General features: G+C 34.3%; 1 protein-coding gene across 1 annotated transcript; it reads left to right on the plus strand.

Moving 5' to 3' along the window:
• Nucleotides 1-10,209: 10,209 nt before the first annotated feature.
• Nucleotides 10,210-18,171, plus strand: LOC149418637 (chitin deacetylase 8-like). Its single transcript, XM_089638601.1, has 6 exons — nucleotides 10,210-10,419; nucleotides 12,751-13,063; nucleotides 14,017-14,284; nucleotides 15,465-15,651; nucleotides 17,337-17,471; nucleotides 17,959-18,171. Exons 1-6 carry the CDS (start codon nucleotides 10,249-10,251, stop codon nucleotides 18,037-18,039), a joined length of 1,155 nt encoding a protein of 384 aa, XP_089494727.1. The 5' UTR covers nucleotides 10,210-10,248; the 3' UTR covers nucleotides 18,040-18,171.
• Nucleotides 18,172-19,354: the final 1,183 nt, after the last annotated feature.

The following is a 19,354-nucleotide window of genomic DNA, read 5'->3' on the forward strand; positions in this document are numbered from 1 at the left end:
CAGAGTCCCCGCCACACCCCAACCCCTCCCCGCCCGCTCCCAGTCGCAAGGAAGCAGGTACGCTGCGTGCTTGTATTTGGGTAAATAAATCAAACCTACAATAATGGATAAGGAAATAAATCCCGAAAATTTAATACCACTGGTCGAAGAAAGAGTACAGTAATATTTTATTTTTAACTAAATAAAAACAAAACACTTGGTGTACACAACTTTTGTATATCAAAATTTATATTTTAATTTTTTTTAAATTACTTTTTTTTAAATTTGAAAGCTTTAATGAGATGCACGATGCACGGAAGAGCGTATTAGTTTAATAAACACATAGTAAAAAATATTTGAATTGTTATTGTTTTCTTACTTTAAAATATCGATAGCCTTTCTTCAGGACAAATGCACTCTCTCAATTTTGTATTTTGATATGTTAAGCTCTCTGATACTCATTCCAGTAGATGGTTAAAGGAAGTGATAGACATTCTCTTAAGCCATTAAGCGCCCTTGTGGTGATTTTCTCACGGTGAAAACGGCGCTATATAAATAATCCAATCATTATTATTCTAAAATAATTAAAGAACTTTAGTTCATCACTTCTCAAATCACCAATTAACACTTGGAAAATTCCTACAGAAAATCTTTCAGCTATGATTGGGTGTACCCAAAATTTTCTTTTTTCTTTTTTCCTTCTTTTTAATAAGTACCACATGACAACAAGAGCTTCATCGTCGTCCATTGCGACCCTTACTGAAGAATGAGCAAATAAAATGTTTGGGTTTGAATCGACAATTATTTGTTTTCGTAGAGTATGATCCGGTTTTAAAACGGATCCGTTTTTAAAACGGAGGTGTGAACAAGGCCGTAAAGCATCCGTTTTAAAAACGGGACCCGCCTCCGATTTGAAAACGGAAGTGGGAACGGGCCCTCATTCGTTCGCGAACGGTGAGCCGGTGAGCAGGTGACCCGCCAGACCCGAAGAGCCGACTCACCCGTTCGTGAACGAAGATCCGCATACATCGTTCAACGGATCTCACGTCTCGCGGGTCACTACTGACGTACTGACCGGATTAATCATCGATACGACATAATAATATTGGTATTCCCTCTTGCATAACATTTTAGTTGTTGTGTCGGCACTTATTTAGTTTATTATAACAGGAACAAGGACGAGTTATATTATGTTCATGATTAATTTTCAGTTAATCATTGATGTCTAAATAATGTTGGTAATGAGCATTTAGAACGACGTTTAACTATTATTCTCACACTGAAGTATTTTGTTTCAAACACACATTTTTTATATTATTACATTCATTTAGGACACAATTAATTTTAAATAGATTTAAGTTTAATTTTATTGTTCTATATTTTAATTCGATTCGCTAATTGATTTTTTAAACTTAATTTAAGGAAACTTTTTCATGGTATTGATATAGTTATAGATTGTTATTTAAAAATAACACATCTGACAATTTGACGATGTCATTCTGGACCTTTTTTGAGTAAGAGTTTGACCTGCTTTCGAAAATATCCTTTTACAGGGCACCGAGGTTGCTGTTATACATAGTCTTTTTTTAACGATTGCATAAAGCCGGGGGTAAATGGCTTTTCTTGTGGAAATTATGTTAATTTTAAATTAAGGCTATTTTAAAGTACGTAATTATGTTTTCCGGGTAAAAAAAATAACAAGCGATAAGAATCGTGATTCAACGATTACCATACGATTGAAGTTTGACGTTTCATACCAAAAACCTAACAATACAAAATATTTCTCGATTTCATTTTTTTCATTCTTACAAAAGGGTATTCCAATAATATTGGGAATCCCTTTTGAATGTGATCATAAATATACGATATTTAGATCGATGTTCCTAGGCAAAAATATTGTCTTCGAAATATACCAGTCACCAAATACCATTTTTTGCGATTTCTCAAGGTTGTGAAAATACATGCGACCATAAACAATATAATTGCACTCATCCTACTTAATTCAATCGCCATCGATCAATCAAAGTTCAATCGCCTAAAGAAGCAAAAATGTCGGAATGTTTCCTCACGATAACAAGGTCTGATCTGATATAGCGCTGTCCTGAGAAATGAGCTTTAAAGCATTTATCTATACAGCTCATTTTTCCGGAGGGATCTTTGTCAGCCGCAACCTTTTACACTGAGATGAAAAATCGTCAAAACCTAAAAATATTTTAAATACAACTTCTATAAAAGAAAAATGAAAAATGGTGGGGGGGGGAACCGGCTCAATCGAGCCGGTTCACTGAAGCAGATCTTTTAAGTGAACGGGACCTAGTGAAGCGGCTCCCTCAACTGAGCCGCTTCGCCCATCTCTACTGTAGTAAAAGAGTTGTTTGTGCATTTACTTTGGATTAAATTATGTTTTCATATATAAAGCCTGTAACTCGATATTGGTGCGCACCGCTTGCTTCATTTACATTCATATATGGTTTCATACACACAAGACACAAATCTGTACCTACCATTTGAGTCATGGCAACACACTATAATGCCATCAGGCCGATTCTTCACAGGGGTAGACAGAGAGAATGGACAGCCAAACTAATTCTGCTTGTTTCAATGATATGCATACGCCGTCTCATATATTCCTGTTCATACAGGAATTATTATTTATTTATTATTATTACACGCCCTTTGGGCTTTTACACATTACAAAGTTTAATAGTAGAGTATCACAGTTATTATAGATTCTACAAAATTAAAACAATAAAGGAAACATAATACAACGAATAAAGAAAAAATATTAAATGTTACAACAAAAGCATATGATAAAATAAGATACATTAGTAAAAATGATAAGAAGTCTCACATAAATAGATATTCAAAATAAAAATATATATATTGCGGAAATTATAGATGTCTATTTGTGTCTCGATCTATAAAAGAATTGAAATAAACAATATTTATATTGATTATTTTTAAGATGAAATATATCTCCCAGATCAGAGTATTTATTTCCGAGAATGTGAAGTTTTGGAATTGGGGAATTTTGATAAGACAGTGTCCTGGTGTTGTAAAAATAAAAGGGTAGTAAATTTCGGCAAGATCTTTTGGGTATGTGGATGCTGATATTGCTGATTAATTGGAGTAACTCAGGACAGTCAATTTTGTAATGAAGTATTTTATGTAGTACTATTAAATCTGTGTTTATTCTTCTTTCAGAAAGTTTTAATAGGGACAATTTATCTAGTAAGTAGTTATAATCAATGTTTTCTACAGGAATATGCAATTTATAGTTTATATACTTCAAGAACTTATGTTGAATCTTTTCAATATTATCGGAATGAATATTGTAAAAGGGAGACCATAACGTAGAGTTATACTCTAGTTGGCATCTAACAAGGGTTTTGTACAACATGATAAATGTGCCTAAATTATTGAAGTCTTTTGAAATTCTCAAAACAAATCAATTAATTATAGTCTGTTGCGACGAATTGTATGTATGAATGTGACTAAATCAAGCAGTATCTGCCAAGACCGAGTAGTTTTGCGGTTTTTCTGCAAATTGTAAACCCTTTGCAAAAGACAAAATAAATAAATGACAAAGTAAATGCACAAACACCAGCTATTATAACACAAATTGTGCGTATGCGTGTAAATGTATGAGAGTGTATGCGTGGTTACTACCAAAAGTTGATAGAATGTATTGTCATCGACAACGAGTCTATCTGCAGAGTTTGAGCTCCATCGGATGTTGGGAAGTTGGTTAATTTCAACTTCCAAGATTTGCGTTGATTCACGAAAATAAATTGAAAAAAATATAGATGTATTTAAAACAGGAATGTTCATTCTACATCGTATATCTCCTAAATAATTACCTTTTCTGCCGAATTACTTGGAATTACTTGAAATTAGACGCAATCTTTATTTTATAATATTATTAAGATAATCAAACACGGAATTGCTTTTAAAGATTATCTTGTTGCGTGTAATTTATAATTTAAGTTTTTCTAATTACTGTCACAGCTCCACTCCAATTTGATATGACAGCCGAAAACAAATGACTTTCCGTGCTGAGAGAAGAGATAATTAACTAACCTAACCTAACCATAACATAACCTAAGCATACAAATGGAATGTATTATTTCACAATAAAAACTGGTGAGGATACACGGACTGGACAATGAGCATAAAGATGTCGTTGACATTTTCGATAAAAATCAGGACATATTCAAATTCAAATTAGTTCAGCACTTTTTATTAAATGTAAATGTGACTAGATGGCTAACTTTGACTAGATGGCTAACTTTGACTAGATGGCTAATTTTGACTAGATGGCTAACTTTGACTAGATGGCTAACTTTGACTAGATGGCTAACTTTGACTAGATGGGTAACTTTGACTAGATGGCTAACTTTGACTAGATGGCTAACTTTGACTAGATGGCTAACTTTGACTAGATGGCTAACTTTGACTAGATGGCTAACTTTGACTAGATGGCTAACTTTGACTAGATGGCTAACTTTGACTAGATGGCTAACTTTGACTAGATGGCTAACTTTGACTAGATGGCTAACTTTGACTAGATGGTTAACTTGGACTAAATGGCTTACTTTGACTGGATGGCTATCTTCGACCAGATGGCTAACTTTGACTAGATGGCTAACTTTGACTAGATGACTAACATTGAGTGAGTTATTATGGTATCTGCCTGCCAGAAAAAGTTTGAAAAAAAATTATACAAAAAAAGTGTTTGACTTTTGAGCATGTCTTGTTTTAAGCGACAGTTTGGCATTTTGTCTCTCTGTAAATTTGTTTGTACGTTACGTTTCTGGTTCAAAATGGTGGGTATTGTAATTGTTCACTTAAGATTCTTTTTTCAAATGTGAAATAGTGTTGTGTATTTTGAATTTCTTATTCGCATATTTTCAATATGATGGTAGCTACCTGAAGAATGTTTAAAAAAGAATCTCTATTCAGATCCAGATAGTGTCGTTTCTTTGGACAAAATAAATAATTCAAAATTTTAAATTAAAAAAATATATATATTCATCTTAGACTTGCAAAAAAGTCGATAGATGTCGCACATTAAATTAAAAGAGGGTATATTTATCCAAGACTCTATTTAGATTGCATTTAGTTCGAGCTGAACCTTGCGATCGTACATAAAGATGTACGAAATAAAATGTTGGTAGTTTTTATTCAAGGTATGATTCAGCGTAGGAAATAGGGTTCCATTAGCGCAGTTGGTAGAGTCGGCAAGGCGAACGTCTTGGGTTCAACTCCCAGATGTGACCGTATCAATCGACAATAATTCAATAATTAAAAAATATATATGTTACATAAAATATTACATTTGTGATTTACAAGTAGTATGTTTATAGGTTTTAGGTACCTACTTCAAATCTAATGATTTCATAGGAAATTTTGGTTTTGATTTATTGTACATTTAGTAGAAAATTATGAACATACTTTTTTGGACGTGAGGTGTACTGTTTCCAGAACTACTAGTAGGTACTATAATTATGAATGACGTAGTGTATTTACAAGCATGATTTATTGTATAATCTCAATATCCGATAGATTGATTGATATCCCATCAATACGTGGGTAGTAACTTAATATTTAATCTCTCCAATTTCCTTACGAGATTTCAATTATTATTAATCTCTGACATTAACATTTTAAAATATTTATTTCAAGGTAAAATGATTATTTTGGTAATATAGGTACCCATTCAACCAAATATATTGTTTCGGATAGCGATACAGTGTACATAATCTCATATATCTTCCCTGATGATGGATGCTGTCACGTGACATCTGTCTTGACCTATAAGGCTAGCTTTAGACTTGTAAGTTTTTTCGTAAATTTACGACTTCTAGCCAATGGGCAAATTGCATTTTGAAAATCCAATATGCCCATTGGCTAGAAGTCGTAAATTTACGAAAAAACTTACAAGTCTAAAGCTAGCCTAACGTTACATCTGTCCTGATGACGGGGATTTTAAAGTGACATCTGACCTGATGATGGACACTATAACGCGCATCTGCCCTGACAAAGGACCTGTAACGTGACATCTGTCCTGACAAAGGAACTGTAACGTGACATCTGTCCTGACAAAGGAACTGTAACGTGACATCTGTCCTGACAAAGGAACTGTAACTTAACATCTGCCTTGATGATGGATACTGTAAAGTAACTGTGATCCCAGTTTGATAATTCCTTCATAAGGCGAAACAGCTGTCATGCGTTGTAATAATTACACAGCAGAACTTGTTTATAAATTAACTTTTTTGTTTGTGTTTTAAATATAATTTGAGTAACAATTTTTTGAATAGGTGTACAGGGTGTTAAGGACTATTTGACTTACTTTAACCTGTTATTCCTGACATTATTTGTGTTAAAAAAAATTAAGTCTCCGGTGACTTTTTCACATTTATTTTTTATTTTTTTCTTCTAAAACTATATTAACAAAAAAATTTCCACGTGTCGTCACTGGTCATTCAGACGAGTAACCGAATAACTCCTAAGCCCGACCCTAACTGTCCCAAACCTACTAATTTTTTTTTCAGCTGAGACCTGTTTACTTTGTATACTTCTTCAGAATTACTGTCCAATTAAAAAAAACGGTTTCTCGATCTCTTCATGGTGATAAAAAGTAGAAAAGTGTAACAAAACACGAAAATGTACTAAAAAAACTTTTAAAAACTTAGTTTTTCGTGTTAAAATTTTGACAAACTAGAGAAAAGCGCTACATTTTCTTTTCAGAGTATTTCAAAAGATCAAGTAGGTATCAAATATCGTACGCAATGTCAAAAACAATTACACTCCGATTGCGCTTGTAATTAGTAAAAAATATATATGTTTGAAGTGTAAAGAGGCATAAAACGAGAACTACTGTTTATTTCAATCAGTTTCGTTTGTCATAACAAAATATTCCGAATGAACTAAATAAAAGTACCTACTGCTATACCGACAAAACATTTCTTTATGGGAGTCCTCAATTCTGTTTTCCAGAAACAACTAAAAAATGCTGTTGTACTTAAAGTCAATAATGCTTTCGGAAATTAATATTTGAAATTCAATAAATCAATAATTTTTAATTATTTAATGACATCTTTATTCCAGAAGATAATCAGTGCACACAATAATTCACCTCGCTACCATAGTAGGAACTCCCGATAAAACTTTTTTTTTAATATTTTGCCTTATTATGTTTAGTGACATCTGTGTATTTGAGAAGGATCACAGACTCAGAATATATAGACTAGAAATTAAAGATGAGGGGTAAAATCAACTGTTGAAGAACGAAGGGGGTAAAGCTGACTGTGATTCGTCAATAAATCAATCTGACAGTATATAGGCAATATAGGCATCTCGCATTATAATATCACCATTTAGTTCTTAAAATTAAAATCTGCTTTTGAATGAATAGACATTTTTACATGGGAGCGCAAATTACTCGCCACGTTATGAACAAATTTGCGAAGTCCAAATTCGGCAAAATAAATTTCTTCTATTTTCAGAGTCGAATATTTCGTTTACGTATTTAGTTAAGACACTTTTATAAATGTTCATAATTTACTTCCCAGCAACCAACCAGCTTTGTGTTTCGCGTCCAGACGTATCTCAATGTGATAGTATATGTTTCTACAACTGATCCATATTATACGATGTGAATATGCTTAAAATAAAGTAAAATAATGCTTATATATGGAATGTAATACGACAATTGGGTTTATTCTCTTTTTCACGTCTATTTTTACAAGTTTTCATACCACAAGCCACCATTTTGCCGTGTTATTTCGTAAAATGAACCGATGATGCCTCGACCATAGTTCGCACAAGAATGGTGACGTCACGTTTTCTAAATTCACTTGAGGCCATACGCGAGCCCAGCCGGCTCCAATGGAACCGGTATGGGGAGTGGGGAATAATACGCTTTTAATCACTTAGGGCAGGTCTACTAATATTCATATGTCTATGAGAAGGATTAAGAATCCTTCTCAAATACATGGATGGGGTGTTTCGAAGAATTTGAACAACTCATCAAATTTCAACGTTAATTTTCGGGGTCTGTGAAAGTCCTATTCAAATTCTGTTGTTATATAATTATAGGCTAGTAGCTTGAAAAAACTGAAATAATAACAGTACCCGAAAAAATCTTTCATAGAACTTGAAAATTAACTTTGAAATTTGAACAATTCATCAAATTTCAACGTTCATTTACGGGTTCTGTGAAAGTCCTATTCAAATTCTGTTATTATATCATTATAGGCTAGTTGCTTGACATAACTGAAATAAAAACAGAACTTAAAATTATCTTTCACAGAACTTGGAAATTAACTTTGAAATTTGAAGAATTGTTCAAGTTCTCCGAAACAACCCGTCCTTAGTGTGCAAGATTGAACCACAAACAATTTTCTACTATTACTTTATATCTATCTGCAGATAGCGTAAAAATTATAACTGTATTCAACTCCCCAAGTCTGTGGGGGAGCTCCAGCCGCCGCGGTATAAAAGTAAAACATGAAATAATGGAGTTCTACAAATTAAACTTGACAACAATAAATTTCTTGGAAGATTTCAGCATTAAACTTATCAAAGAAAGATGCACGATTCTTTTTCTGAAAATGAAAAAAATATCTATGGAGGAAAAACCCACCAAATGAGATTAATGGGTTACTTATAATGTGCATGTAGCTGTATTGCTGATTTTATCTGTCAATATAATAACATAATTCAGCAATTAAGGTACTTTATTGCTGATTTGCCAATTTTGATAAAAATTCCTTTCCTTAACATATTTTTGTATGCGACTTTAAAAGAACTTTAACAGGACATACACATCACAACCAGGTGAAAAATATTGCCACATTGGGTGTGAACACAAGTTAAAAACAAAAGGTAGTGTAACGTCTGAACCTGGTAAAAGCGTTCCACAGGGCTAAGACTGTTGTTCATTTTATGAACTATATTTTTTGAGTTTTAGCATTGTGCCATAAAATTATTTGCTGATGATAAATGTATAATAAAGAATATAATTTCACATAAAATCCATTAAAATGTATGAGAGAAAACCAAGGCGCACAACTCATGAGCATGGCGCTAGGAAACTAAGTGAACCAGGTTTTAAAAAATAGCACTAGTACCTACAATATACATTCATACAATTATAGGTAGGTAAGCACTTCAAGTGGGAAGACCCAGACTGAGGTGGGAAGATGAGGTAAGAGGGGATGCAGCACAGCTTCTCCAGGTGACAAACTGGAAGTCAGCCGCTGAGGACAGGAGGAGTTGGAGGCGACTGTTGCAGGAGGCTAAAGCTCGATATGGGCTGTAGCGCCATCGAAGAAGAAGAAGAAGAAGCGCTTCATGTGCTTGAATACAAAGTATTATTGCACATTTCGTGAAACGTCACTACTGGTAAAACCTAAGGCCCAGTTGTTTCGCAGAAATTAAAATGTAACATTGTCATCAAATAGCCATTCGGCACCATTTTTTTTGTGACACTTGAAAGGCCGATTCTCGCGTTTAACGGGGACTGGGAGTTTCAGCTTTCTATCAAATTGTAATGAGCTGACAAGCTTAACAACGTGATAGTTATCCTCTTTTACTGAACACAATTTGTTCAAAAGCTGAATCGGACATAGCATCGGCATTTAATTTAAATTTAACTATTTAATAAACAATTGGGCCTTAGTGTTAGCATAAGGCTCCACTACAATATAACATAATAGCGAAGGTTAATATATTGTTCACCTTAGATTTCAAAGGTCCCGAAATTCTAACTTCTCCAGACTTGAATAGACAATGGTTCTTATAAAGTATGGTGCACGTCACTTTTGCATGTAGACGCACCTAAAATTAAATTTAAAAAATACACTAATCCTACAAAAAAAACAGTACTATCTTCTAACATTGTTTTACAATTAGCCTTTGATTATATCAAATTATAGCTTAGCTTATCGAACGGATACACCAGATTTGCAATAAAATCATTAAAAAAGATTAAATTTTGTAGATAGGTAGGAACCACTTAAATTCAATCAATTTAAATCATCGCTCAGACGAATCATATAAATAATAATACATACATTATCAATCACAAATCATAATGATAATTATTGCCTTTACCCTTATTAGCCATCTCAAATTCGCGATCGCGATAAAGATGGCTTATCTTTGGGAGATAGAGTAAGGTATAAAAGGAAGTGAGTTTGGAAGATTCTGCCAGTAGAAGTTTGTGATCAATCGAAGGATTTTTGATTGACTACAGTCATCATGAAGGTCTTAGTGGTTCTGATGATGGTGGCGCTGAGTGTGGTGGCGATGCCCAGCAAGGAGGTCAAGGCTCCCGCAGTCACCTGCGACACCACCAAGTGCCTGCTGCCCAGCTGCAGGTGCTCCAATACTGACATTCCCGGAGGTCTCAACAGGGCTGATACTCCCCAGGTTGGTCATCCCGGCTTTCACTCTATCATGTCCGAACTAGTATTCAAATTTGGTAGGTCTTCATCAAATATCTCCATTGTATCGTTTCGATATTGAGTTTGTTAGTAGTATTGCTTACGCAATGTTATCTTAAACTGTAAAATCTTGAAATCTTTGTGATTAACTTCATCTTGTATTCCCAGTTCTAGCATTGTTTGTGTCTATTCTATTCCTTGGGGGAAAAAAGTCTTCAAGTTTGTCACCGCCGCAATTTTGCCTGCTTTGAGGTAGTTTACAGAATTGATTACGCCAACTAATAACGATAAAATCTTGCATTGTTCTTTTATGATTTACGGCTTCCCTCAAACTTCCATAGTGTTGTCGATTTTTGCATCTCTTACTTATTCAGCCTTACTTGGGGGAATCATTCAATTTTGTCACCCCTGTTATTTTGCTATATTCAGACGTTTCCATAACAATTTACGCCATCCATTATTCTTTTTCCTAAATCTTTGGTCGTCCAGCTTTGAATTCAGCATTTCTTGGCGAATAAGATTTTCAAGTTTGTCACCCGTGTTATTTTGCCATCTTCAGACGTTTTACGCCAATTTACGCCATCCATTATTCTATTTCCTAAATCTTCGGTCGTCCAGCTTTTCTTGGGGAATAAGATTTTCAAGTTTGTCACCCCTGTTATTTTGCCTGCTTTGAGATGTTTCCAGAGCAAATTACGCCACCCATTCTTCTACTTCTTAAACTTGTTGGTGTCCAACTCTGGATTCAACATATCTTGTGATGTAAAATAAGATCTTCAAGTTTGTCACCCCTGTCATTTTGCCTGCTTTGAAATGTACGCCACCCATTTTTATTATTTCTAAGCTTTTGGGCGTTCAGCTTTGGACAGAGACCTCCCTCAATTTAATTCAGCATTCATTGAGTGAGTAGGTACCTATTGAATCTCCTTGTGTTTATCACCTTTGCTTTTCCATCTAATCCATCTGGCGCCCAGCTTTAGACATCACAGCCTTTCGAATTTCTCCAGTTCTTTCTATTATCGCAAACGAAACTTGTAATATTATTGCCAGTAGCTTTGAACGTACTTTTTAGAACTTACTTAGTTTATGTGACGTATTTACCTGTGATGCATTTCCCTTTGATAGACGGGCTTCACGATAGTAAGGAGATTGAAAGATTGAATCTATGATTTCATATATTTTCAAATGTGATATCTAATTTTTCTGTTGGAATTTCCATATTGTGTACCTATTTGGTACGCATTATTACAATTTGTTTCCAGTGCACAATTAAAAAAGTGAGGAATTTTTTCATCACGAGTTTTCCAGAATGTGAACAAGGTTTTGATGGGTTAATTTTTTACTTTACATAACACCTGACTGGCGTTTGCACGTAATGAGAAAGATAAACTTATATTACGCATTTAGGTATACATAAACATTTATTATTTAACTTTATGAAAATCGTTACATTACGCAGTCAACATTCAATTATGATAAGATCGTCATGATAGCCTTAAATGATTACAGAAATAATAATCAAAGTCTTGGAAATCAAAAACAAAAAGGCTGTGTATCTCAGCGGAAATTCTTGCATAATAATTGCATGAAAACATATTTTTCCGATTGCATTTTCGATTTAATTTTGTCATACCTCATGTTATATAAGATTTCAAAGATAGAAATGCAAAATATATGTTTTTAATCCAAGGGCAAATCAAAACATTTTTTTTTGTTATCATCTGCGCTTAAGATTTACGATAACTCATTTCGAACAATATTGTTAAATATCGATTTTCATTTTATTTTTATGAGATTAATAAGATAAGATAAATTATAATATAAAGAACAATGGAATAAAATTAACTCGTGAATTTTTTTTTTCCATAACTCTTTATACTATAATTTATATTATAATGTTCATGTTCCAATGAACGAATCTTGTTGTAATAAATTATAATTTATTACAACAAGATAAATATAAAATAAAACGTGTGTAATGAAAAATCTCATTATAATTATAAATGTGCGCAATGAAAAATCTTTTTCCAATTATAAACAATGTGCATGATGAAAAAACTTTTTCCAATTATAAATAATGTGCATGATGAAAAATCTTTTTCCAATTATAAATAATGCGCATGATGAAATTTTTTTTCCAATTATAAATAATGTGCATGATGAAAAATCTTCTTCCAATTATAAATAATGTTCATGATGAAAAATCTTTTTCCAATTATAAATAATGTGCATGATGAAAAATCTTCTTCCAATTATAAATAATGTGCATGATGAAAAATCTTGATCCAATTTCAAAGTTGCCAATTGATAATTCCAGTTCGTCATGCTGACTTTCGACGACGCTGTGAACCCTCTGAACATCCTAGAATACAGGCAAGCTCTGTACAACCGAAAGAACCCCAACGGCTGCCCCGTTTCGGCCACCTTCTTCGTCGCCCACGAATACACAGACTACTCGCTGGTCCATGAACTGCACGCCAACGGCCAGCAGATTAGTCTGCACTCCATCTCCCACCAGGCTCTGACCACCTACTGGAAGAACGCCAGCCTGGCCCTGATGCTGCAGGAGTTCGCCGACCAAAGGACACTGACCAGCAACTTTGCCAAGATCCCTGAGGAAGACCTTAAGGGTAAGCATAGGTTTTTGCTTAATTAATTACACCATACAACTTCAGGAGCTCTTCCGTAGACATCCAAATTAATAGACTTGCCCTAATATGAAATCTGGGTATCTGGGAGCTGAAGGCAAGTCATGTGACCATATTTTCGACACCAGGAGGGTTCGAGAATGCTTTGAATAAACTACGACATCAGTCTTACATTAATCGTCGAGGAGGGTCCATTGAAATAACCTGACCCTGCCCAGAAAAGTAAAGTTCAGCAAAGATTTGCAGCTCAGTACATTGTGGAATTTTTCTATGAAGGATCTGAATGTTTTTAACTAATAACTTAAAATGTGTGAGGTGGGTAAATTATAAAATTTGTAAAATTGTCTAACTAAATACCTAGCGTAGGATTTTTTTTCCAGAACTAAATAGTGATATTACAGTGCGAGTTGCCTGTACACTGTTTAAATTCATTTATTGACAAATCACAGAAAGGGAGACGGTCACGCCGTTTCCCGTGCTCCGCGCAACTTGATTTGTTGCCCTTTCCCTGATTGGCTGGTCTATCTATTTTAATGTCTATGACTATCTTTCTTTTCCCCTCCCCACTTCCTTCAACCTCACAACATCCTTCACATTATTGGAAATACCACTGTCCTCCTTGCTTCGAGCAGTAGAAACTATTGAAAAAATACAATATTGAATGAAAAGAGAGACAAATTATAAATATGCATGCAAATCACCCCCTAGAAGCGATGCCGTATAAATATGAAATACTGTTTGTTTAAATTGTTCTCGTGCTTCCTTTGTCCTACAACATTTATATGATATCTTATTAAGACCTCATAAAGTTTCTCCAAAAATGACGGACATATTGTGCTCTCTCAGGGAAACAGACTCATCTTATTGTATGGGGTTTATTTGTAAATGGCATTCGTCAAAGTCTCTTAATCAATAATATAATGTTTCCTTTCCAGGCATCCGCATGCCGTTCCTTCAAATGGCCGGCAACAACCAGTTCAACATGCTGAAGCAGAGCGGCTTCCTGTACGATCTCTCCTGGACTACCCAGGACTACATCCAGCCCGGCATGTGGCCCTACACCACCGAGTACCTGAGCACCCAGGAGTGTCTGATCGGCCCCTGCCCCACAGAGTCCTACTCCGACGTTTGGGTTATCCCCATGATCAATTGGAAGGATCAAAACCAGACCGTCTGCTCCATGGTTGATGCCTGCGTTGCAATGTAAGTACTTTGTGGTGGTCGGTGAACTGCATAGATAATAGAAACCAAGGGAGATTATGGCATGGAAGGTTCCACGACAAAACAGAACAATTACCAAACGGAACATTTAAGAAAAGTGAAAAAGAAACTTAACCTAACCTATCCTTACCTAATCTATTATTTTTTCATGTTCTGTTTTATCCAGCTAACGGCATGGAGGCGTACCGACTGAGTAGGTACACCAAACTAACAAGGTACACCAAACTGAAGGGTCTATCAAAGCGACTTAGTCAATGAAAGTTATGCGTTTGACGTGTGGGTAGAAGTAACGGTGGGGTGCCGCTGTACCCAGACGCGATTTGCAGTAGAATCAGTGAACCATATTAGCGACACTTTTGTTCTCAGGGTTTCATATTAATGATGGTTCATGGTCCATTTCCTTATTTCTATAATGTATAGAATACTCTGACGTAGGCAAGTCATTCTGAAACTCATTCAGGGTAGTTAGATAATAGAGAGATGATCAGTTGGTAGAGGTGTTAATAAAGCACAAATAACTTATATTTTATTTAAACAGTCTAAATTTGTCGAAACAATATTTATTGACATTTGAAGAGCCATACTGTAAACATTATAGAAAACGATATTTGTTGACATTCGAAGAATCATATCGTAAACATTATAGAAAACGATATTTGTTGACATTCGAAGAATCATATCGTAAACATTATAGAAAACGATATTTGTTGACATTCGAAGAATCATATCGTAAACATTATAGAAAATAATATTTGTTGACATTTGAAGAATCATATTGTAAACATTATAGAAAAAGATATTTGTTGACATTTGAAGAGTCATATCGTAAACATTGTAGAAAACTATATTTTTTGACATTTGAAGAATCATATCGTAAACATTACAGAAAATAATATTTTTTTACATTTGAAGAGCCATATCGTAAACGTTATAAAAAACTTTTGTTGGTTTTTAAATTTCAAAGGCTGAGCCAGTGTTGTCATATAGAAAAAGAGAGCGAAATTGATGCAGCATTTTTCCTTAAATAAAAAACTTTACTTACCTTTATTTTTATGTTTGTATTTCCTTAATTATGAAAAAAATCTCTTCACAAGTATTTTTCTAACCCAATAAAAACGAATGTAACCGACGTATTGTTAATAATAATCTCTAACAATTCCAGCCCAACAGATGTTGCAGGCCTGACCCAATGGATGATTGCAGAGTTCAACAAGCAGTACAACGGAAACCGTGCTCCATTCGGATTTTACGTGCACGCAGCCTGGTTTGCTGAAACCATTAACCCCAACCACTTGCCCGCATACATTGCCTTCATTGACTACCTGCAGACCCTTCCCGATGTCTACCTGGTTAGTTCTCTTTACTTTAAATATATGCAGACTTGGTGGTACTGTGAGGATCTCAATTATTATATGCGTGTGCGGATAGAATGTTTATTAACACTTTAGAACGGATTGTCTACTACTATCTTCTTAGCTGTAGGTTGGGAAAAGAGAGCGAGCAGATGCATTCATCATCTTTTATACGTCGATCTGTCATCTCGCTCTTGCACATTCAAAAAGCAGGAGTACTACCTAAAACCTTTCTTACAACTTAAAATATTTTTTTATTTACAAATCTGATCACATGGCTGTTACCAGTGGCGTAAAATCCACAAAGGCTGAAAAGCTGTGCCTACCCTAACAAAAACAAACCATTAGAAGAAAATAAAGTCAATAAATTTCTGGCCAAAATGAATTTGATGCATAAATTTCGCAAGAAAACCACAGCAAAAACTCAGCCACAGATGACAATAAAATTGCAATTATCTAAAATTCATACCTGAACTTGAAAAAGTACCCAAAGCCAGCCTTTGGTCATAGATGCATTATGTGATCCATGAAGATTCACTAAAACATATACATTTTGTCAAAACGCACTGTGTGATGAAAGATTTGCATTGAAAAGGCTGGCGTTGTAAGCTTTTTTTTATTTATTCTAGATAAAAGAAAATTACATTTTCACTTATTTAACTAGAAATAACATATATATTACACATAAATATATTACACACCGATATTATTCACTTTCAATGTTTTGTTGATTGAGCATAAAACTAAACAATTTTTTTTTAAATGTACCTATACTTTTTCATTTTTAATTTCGTCTGGGAGGCAATTATATATGTTGTTTCCCTCGTAACCAATGGATTGCTTGCCATAATGAGTATATATGGTGTTTAAATGTATTTTATCGTGTTGCCGTGTAAAGTGTGTGTGTACTTGGGAAAAAGAGAAAAAGAGAAAGAGAAGTTGAAGGAGTCACAAAATGGAAAGGTTAAGCTTAAATAGAAATGGCATGAGTCACAACATGTTAAGATTAAGCTTAGAGAGAAGTGGCAGGAGTCACAAAATGTAAAGGTTAACCTTAAAGAGAGATAGCAGGAGTCACAAAATGTAAAGGTTGAGCTCCAGCACTTCTTTGGTGATGGGGAGTGACATTTTTTTATGTGTGGAGAAAACTCACCACCCGGAGAATACTACATATTTCTCAAACAAAATGTTCATGGACAAGTCAAGCACCTAATCAGATGTCTACACAATTTTTATTTACACCAATTTTTACAGTGTCCAGAAACGCATAGCACAAGTGGGAAACTGGTGAATTTACATCGAATTTGAGTTCATTTTGTAGTATAACTTATTTTTCGAGTAAATCAAGTCGAAATTTTTTGTGTCTTTTAAAATGCATCGAAGAATAGACTGGCTTAAAAAAAATTTTACCGATGGGAATAAAAAAACATTAGGTATTTTTGGGTTCTCTGTGTGATTCATCAGTTTCCAGCTGGTACTACGGGTTCCCGGTCACCATGTATAGTATCATAAAAACAATGCAATATCATGTACGATTATCATCAAAATTAATTTGAATGAAACTGATTGGATTTAAAAGTTTGTAGCCGAGTGCTATGCTGAATATTTAGGACACGTATCTAATAATGCTACTGGTATGTCAATAGAATGTTTATAAACTAAATAACTTTTTACAATTCTAGGCATCAGGATCTCAGGTCATCGACTGGGTGAAGAACCCAGTTCCAGTTTCCGAGATGAAGCCCGGAAGCATTGAGTGCCAAGAGACATACACTCCTACCTGCCAGGCCAAAGCTTGCCAGCTGATGAAGGGAGATGTAAGCACTATTCATTTATTATTAGATTGCTATGTATACTAGCTTCAAACTCCTATCTCATTCTCATCCTTAGAGTGTAATGTATTCCAATTCCTGACAAATCAATGCCCCCTTGTGTACCGGTCGCACCGAGACAGGAGTGCTCCTGGCTGGGGTGGTTCAACCAAATTATATATCTTTTTATATAAAATATTACGTAACACAGGGTGCTACTGTAGTACTTATAATTTTTAACTTTAAGTTATATAGAGTCATGAAAAGTGATGAAACAAAAACTAGGTTTAATAGTTACCTATGTAACCTATTTAACCTAGTTTTTGTTTCATCACTTTTCATGACTTCATATCACTTTTTGGAGGTATGTTGAATTGTCATTTTGATGACATACCCGGTCACCGTAATTTATGTGTAACCATAACCTTACAATCGTTATTTCTAGAAATATTTTTATCTGATTTATTTATCAAGATTTTTTTTTACCTTCCAGGTTGAACGCTGGATGACATCTTGCGTCGGCAATTGTCCCAAGTCCTACCCATGGCTGGGAAACCCACTCGGAACTCAGTAAATAGCTGAACAGTGTCACCATTCATCATTTAGTGTTAGCAAAGGAATGCTGAACTGATATGTAGTAAATCCTGCTATTCATCAAATAATGTTTAATAAATAATCTGTCCAATAAAAGTATTATTAAAAATGATTTGAGCATTATTATCACACACATCTCTTTAGAATATAGAAATTATTCAAAGGCTAGGTTATATCTCAGGGAACTCATTGTGGGAACTGTATACAGTAAAGCTTGCAATTATTCTATAATATGTATACTTACTACAGAGACAATGTAAGGTATTTTATATTACTATTGAAAAATAGTTTTTTGCTAGCATCAATGGCAACCAGACGTGTTTCCACTGATTGTGCAGATATTTTTTGGATCTTTTGTCGACACTGTGCATTATATAAGCCAAGTTGTGTCGTTCTTCCAAGAGACTCCAATAAAGATGACTACATGATGACTACATAGTACTATTAAGTACTTATCAGTGTATTATGTATAGATGACTAGAATAGGAACTGTTTTAAATTTAAATCAGATGGTTGTGACTCTTGTTCAGTTTCACATGAAATTTTTTTTAAATGAAATAAAATAATGATACACAGTGATCAGAGGTGAGCTTTGACTCTGGATAAGACTTCTTCGGTTTGATTCTCGGCAAAGAAAGATGAAACAATATTTTTATCTTTTTATTATTTATTTTTTATTTTTATAATACTGATTACATTAATGCTTTTGACTGTCCAACTAGGAAGGATTCCCGTTTTAGGACAGTAAAATTTACAGATTTCAAGTTATCCTAGATGAATACAGGATTTAAGACTAGATATAATAAGTACGTTAAAAAATCACCACATATTCTCAATAATTTTTTTTTTACACAGTGGTCTGTAATTACCAAATCTGCTAGAAGTTTATGTAACATGACTGATCAAATACACATTTATTATTCTATAACCACTATTTACAAAACACAAGCCTTGAGCGATGGAGATTTCCGGGTATTGGGTTTTGGATTCAGTCGCCCTCATTTAAAAATCATACCTCCGAATATCTATATGGAAAACCATTACTAAAACTACTTAGGACGGGTTGTTTCGGAGAATTTGAACAATTCATCAAATTCAACGTTCATTTACGGGTTCTGTGAAAGTCCTATTCAAATTCTGTTATTATATCATTATAGGCTAGTTGCTTGACAGAACTGAAATAAAAACAGAACTTAAAAATATCTTTCACAGTACTTGAAAATGAACGTTGAAATTTGGTGAATTGTTCAAATTCTCCGAAACAACCCGTCCTAAATGTGGTTTAAAGCCAATGA

The sequence above is a fragment of the Hesperophylax consimilis genome, chromosome 13 (genome assembly GCF_061612785.1).
Source record: "Hesperophylax consimilis isolate HC1 chromosome 13, BYU_Hcon_1.0, whole genome shotgun sequence".
In the NCBI taxonomy this organism is placed as follows: Eukaryota; Metazoa; Arthropoda; class Insecta; order Trichoptera; family Limnephilidae; genus Hesperophylax; species Hesperophylax consimilis.